Source organism: Panthera leo, chromosome A2 (genome assembly GCF_018350215.1).
Source record: "Panthera leo isolate Ple1 chromosome A2, P.leo_Ple1_pat1.1, whole genome shotgun sequence".
Taxonomy (NCBI): Eukaryota; Metazoa; Chordata; class Mammalia; order Carnivora; family Felidae; genus Panthera; species Panthera leo.
The window spans coordinates 6937458-6942518 of NC_056680.1; the positions used below are offsets into that span (position 1 = coordinate 6937458).

General features: G+C 44.3%; 1 protein-coding gene across 1 annotated transcript; it reads right to left on the reverse strand.

Annotated features, from left to right (window-relative positions):
• Positions 1-1488: 1488 nt before the first annotated feature.
• On the reverse strand, positions 1489-2517 carry LOC122213292 (olfactory receptor 7D4-like). Its single transcript, XM_042927421.1, has one exon. The coding sequence runs from the start codon at positions 2515-2517 to the stop codon at positions 1489-1491; it is 1029 nt and encodes a 342-aa protein (XP_042783355.1).
• Between the last annotated feature and the right edge of the window lie 2544 nt (positions 2518-5061).

A 5061-nucleotide genomic window follows, 5' to 3' on the forward strand; every position in this document is an offset into this window, starting at 1 on the left:
GTAAATATCCTAGTAAATGGTAAAGTTAGGATTCAAACATTAGAATCTGCCTAAGTCCAAATGTAGTGATAATCAAGAGGGTACAGTAGTCCTCAAGTCAACCTAGAATATTTTTTTTTTGCTTTCAGTTCAAGAGAATCTATCCATTCTACCCAATCCAGCTCAACCGGTATAAAGGATGCTTTGTCCTCTTGGTTCCCTGTTGTGGGGGGTCTCTGGGGCCATTTCCTGGTCTGTACAGATCTGACCTCCAGCATGTGGTGTTCCTGGGGCTGTTCAGAGGGCTAAGCTTTGAACAGAGCGCCTCTCCTATGTGGCTTCCTTGATGCCCTGAGTCAGCTCTGGAGATGCACTCAGCTCCATCTAGACTCATATCCTGTTCAACCCTCTCTGGTCAGGTTTTCCAACTCTGTTCTGCTGGTAATGAATCCCTCCTCTGTGCCATCCTCCTCACTCCATGGCAGTGCAAGCTACTGTAGTTAATAGGGTCAAAGGAATGGCTGGCTGTTCCCAGTCTCTGCACCTTTTCTGGGCCAACACAGATGCTGGTGGCCCTCATGGATCATGGTGGCTAACACTGAGTCCTTATGCCAGACACTGCTCTGAGCACTCTTAGGTGTAACATTTAATCCCCACCAGAACTCTTCAGGAAATGTATTGTCATCATTATTACAGATGAGGGCATAGAGACACAGAGAAGTAAATTGTGTAAGAGCATGCCATTAGTGAATAATGGCAGATTTGAACCCAGAGCCCTCTTAGCCACTGTGCTCTGCTGTGCCTCAAAATATGGCAAGTGCTATGAAAACTGGACCTGGTAGGATGTCAAGGTAGGTCTCTGAAGAGCTGTGAGTTTTGATTTGAAGCCTGACTATGAGAGGGAGCCAGGTGTGTGAAGATTTGGCAAAATGTGCACCAGGCAAGGAAGACCGCAAGTAGACCAGGGCTTTCTTTCACTTAAAATAGACGCTACAATGAGTTTCTTGAAGAAGATTCTTATTAACATCCTCAGTATAGGTCAACGGGCACCACCCAAGCAAGATTCCGTAAGTAAAATTTAATGGGGTGAGGGAGATCCATATGATAGATAGTGGTTTCCACACTGAGACCAGGGAAGCCATGGTCCAGCGTTCGTGGTGCTAGAAGCTAGAACATAACTGAGAAGGGCAAACATGAGTCAGTAATGTGAAACACTTGTCACTCCTGTCCCCCATCTTCCCAGTGCACTCCTTGCCTTCTCCCTTGATGCTTACAGGAGTCTGTGTCCTTGAAATAGTGTGCTTTCATGAGAAGTGTAGTTATTGGTTGAACATTCTTTTTCTTGGATGTATGACAAGACTTTTGGTGTGCTACTTCACGTCTGTGTTCAGGAGTGTTTTTCTTCTAGTAAACCATTAATAGTATTTATGTCCTTTCTTCAGATTACATATTCAAGGACACCAGTTATCAGCACTGTTGATCTCTGTTGTCCGTCTTTAACTTTGGTTATCACTGGAAGTAAGCTCCTCTCCTGAAAAGTCTCCTCAGAGCCCCTTTCATGTCCCTGTTCCTCAGGCTGTAGATGAAGGGGTTCAGCGTGGGGGTGACCACTGTGTACATCACTGAGGCTATTGAACCCTTTCTGGATGGATGGGCTGTTCCAGAAGTGAGGTAGACCCCAAGGCCTGCACCATAGAACAAGGAGACCACCAAGAGGTGGGACCCACAGGTGGAAAAGGCTTTGTACTTCCCCACAGCAGAAGAAATGCCCATTATGCAGGAGATAATTCTAGAATAAGAGAAAAGGATCCCAGTCAGGGGAATAACACCCAACAGGCCAGTTACAAAATACAGTAGGATGTCATTGACAAGGGTGTCAGAACAGGCAAGCTTGAGGATCTGAGCAAGTTCACAGAAGAAGTGGGGGATTTCTGTCTCTTTGCAGAAGGCCACCCTCAAAACCATCAGACTTTGCAACAAAGAATATGTCAGGCAGATTAACCAAGAAAGCAGAAGCAGGAGACCACAGAGGCTAGGGTTCATGATGACCAGGTAGTGCAGGGGGTGACAGACGGCCACAAACCGATCATAGGCCATCACGGTCAGTAGCAAATTATCTAATCCAGCAAAAATCATGAAAAAACACATTTGGGTAAGGCAGCCTTCATACGTAATGGCGTTGCTCCGTGTCTGGATGTTCACTAACATCTTGAGGACAGTGGTGGAGGTGAAACAGATATCAGTGAGGGACAGGTTGGTGAGGAAGAAGTACATGGGGGTGTGGAGGTGGGGGTCAGAGCTGATGGCCAGAACGATGAGCAGGTTCCCTAAAACACAGACCAGGTACATATAGAGAAACAGCCCAAAAAGGAGGGGCTGCAGGTTTATATCTTCTGAAAGCCCCAGAAGGATGAATTTTGAAATAGCTGTTTGGTTCCCTGCTTCCATATGATTTATGGAAATTGCCTGGGAAGAGGCAAGAATAATGTTAAGACAGTGACAAAACAAGATTGCGCCATACGCAATAAACTCGTTCATTCATGAAGTCTTATCTTACCTAAGAGTCGTGATTTCTTTCGTTGAACAAAGTCTCCTCAGTAAATACCCTCCCTTCCCTGCTTCTACCACTGCTACTGGGACCATCTCTTTATTTATTTATTTTTTAGTTATTTTTAAGTAATCTCTACACCCAATGTGGGGCTCGAACTCACGACCCTGAGATCAAGGTGCCCCCAGGATCACATCATTAAAATGAATGTCCCACACCATGCAGGGTGGGGGGGTGGGTCTCCTCTGCATCACCCCCAACTCAGTTGTTCTACCTCTGCTGTGTAGTTCCTGTGAAAGGACCATCAGCCTCATGGGCATCTCCTTTCTGCCCTGTTAGCTGTGGTGTCTTCAAGTCCAGGGAAACGGAGAGAAGAGGGAAATCATGAGGAATTGCAGAATTTAATGATATTTTTTGCTCTCATGCCATTTACCAGTATCTGTTCGGTATCTTACCAGAATCTGGGAACGGAACATTCTCATCTGAAGTCTGACTCAGAGAAGGATGCTGTGCAAAGACTTTTATAGATAATTCTTCAACAATTATAGTAATGTCTCCATTGCTGTCCCAATCTGTCCCTCTGTCACAATGATAATGATCAAGTTACCATAATATGCTTCAGTCCCAAGGACTAAATCAGACCATACATTCTAATTATACCCTGTATGTTTGTATTGTAGTTCTTTCTATTTCTTTAGGTTAGGACGACTCTGCATCTTCTATTTCATTTTTATTTCATACTCCAAACACTTAGCACAGTACCTGCTGCTCTGTCTCTATTGGTTGGATGAGTGACAGAAGAAATTTGTAGGGTACTACAAATTTGGTAAGGTATAATTTCTCTACCATAAAATCCTTTAACCAAGAACCATCTATCTTGAAGGCTTTTCAACTGAACATAAAGAGAATGAGAGCCCTTTTTTTTGCACTCTGTTAAAAAAAAAAAAAAGAAGTAAGCCTGGTTTCTGTTTGCATATTAGGTCTCTGCAACAGGAGGTAATTTCTAAACTCAGGGGCAGCTGTCTTCAATTTTATATACATTTAAGAAAAAGCATGCAAAGTTCCTAAACAGAAGAACAATGAATTTACAAAGAATTGGATCAATTGTTTAAAGTACATACAGGGGCACCTGGTGGCTCAGTCGGTTAAGCATCCGGCTCTTGACTTTGGCACAGTTCATGATCTCACATCGGGCTCTGTGCTGACGGTGCGTAGCCTGCTTGGGATTCTCTCTCTCCTTTCTCTGCCCCTCTCTCTGCATCCCCCCCCCCCCAACTCCCTCTCTCTCAAAATAAATAAACTTTAAAAAAAACTTTTAGAACATAAAGTACATGCAATAATTATGTGTTTATCAATAATACCCAACAACATTTAAAGGCAAATTAGGGGCGCCTGGGTGGCTCAGTCGGTTGAGCATCTGACTTCGGCTCAGGTCATGATCTCGTGGTCTGTGAGTTCAAGCCCCACGTCGGGCTCTGTGCTGACAGCTCAGAGCCTGGAGCCTGCTTTGGATTCTGTGTCTCCCTCTCTCTCTGCCCCTCCCCTGCTCATGCTCTGTCTCTCTCTGTCAAAAATAAATAACCATTAAAAATTTTGTTTAAGAAAAGGCAAATTAAAGTCTGAAAGGAGGGAAATTTATAATTTATAATTTATAAATATAATTTATTCACTGCCTGCAGGCCTCTGATGGGAGGCAGACAAGCTGATGACCCCAGCAAAAAATGGGAGATACTTGCTTTGATTCTGAGTATGTTGTCAGTGGTGGTGTGTGTGTGGCACACAGAATGAAAGATCTGATTTAGGGCAGATTTTTCAGATATGAAAGGAGCATAATCAGCCTAGATGACAAAGGTTGATTTGATTGCTTCGGGACTCCAATGGATCACAGGAAGACAGATAAAAGGAACTGTCAACGAGAGCATGGGAGGCCCACCACGCATGGGACATGGGGAGTCAGGAATGGGTGAGGACGGCTGTGCTGTAAGCCTTGTACATGAAAGTTGGTATTTAGGGAGACTCTGTCTTTGATATCAAAATGGCAGCAAGAACTTTCACTGGATGCCTTCACTCGCCAATGGGGCTTTAGTTCAGGTCCTCATAGCTTCTCATTTGGGCTTCACATACATTGGCACCCTGCTAGCCTGTTATGCAGGGGAGTCAGGATGCAGTCATCATTGTCCACATCTTTAAAAGTCATTCAGTGGCTCAGCAGTCCTCCAGGGGAAGGTTCCAAACCCCACTGCCCTCCATGGTTTGGCCCCTGTGTTCTTGCTCTGGCTTCCTCACCCATTCCACCAACCCCCTCCTGTCTTCTGATCCATCCTTTTTGTATTGAGGAGGAAATTACCCAAAGCTTTTAAATTACTCAAAAGGATAGCTGTGTTTCCTTTGAACATTACATGAAGTATTGCCTAAGAGGTCAACTTAATTGTCCCATATTCTGGGGGAATATTCCTCTGTTGGCTTGAGACCTAGACTCTGTGACATCAGTGCTAACTCTGATTAATAAACTACACGTGACTTTTGTTCACTAG

What these genes read in the sequence shown, in the direction of transcription:
- LOC122213292 (XM_042927421.1), bottom strand. Translation starts at nt 2,517, where the DNA reads ATGAACGAGTTTATTGCGTATGGCGCAATCTTGTTTTGTCACTGTCTT.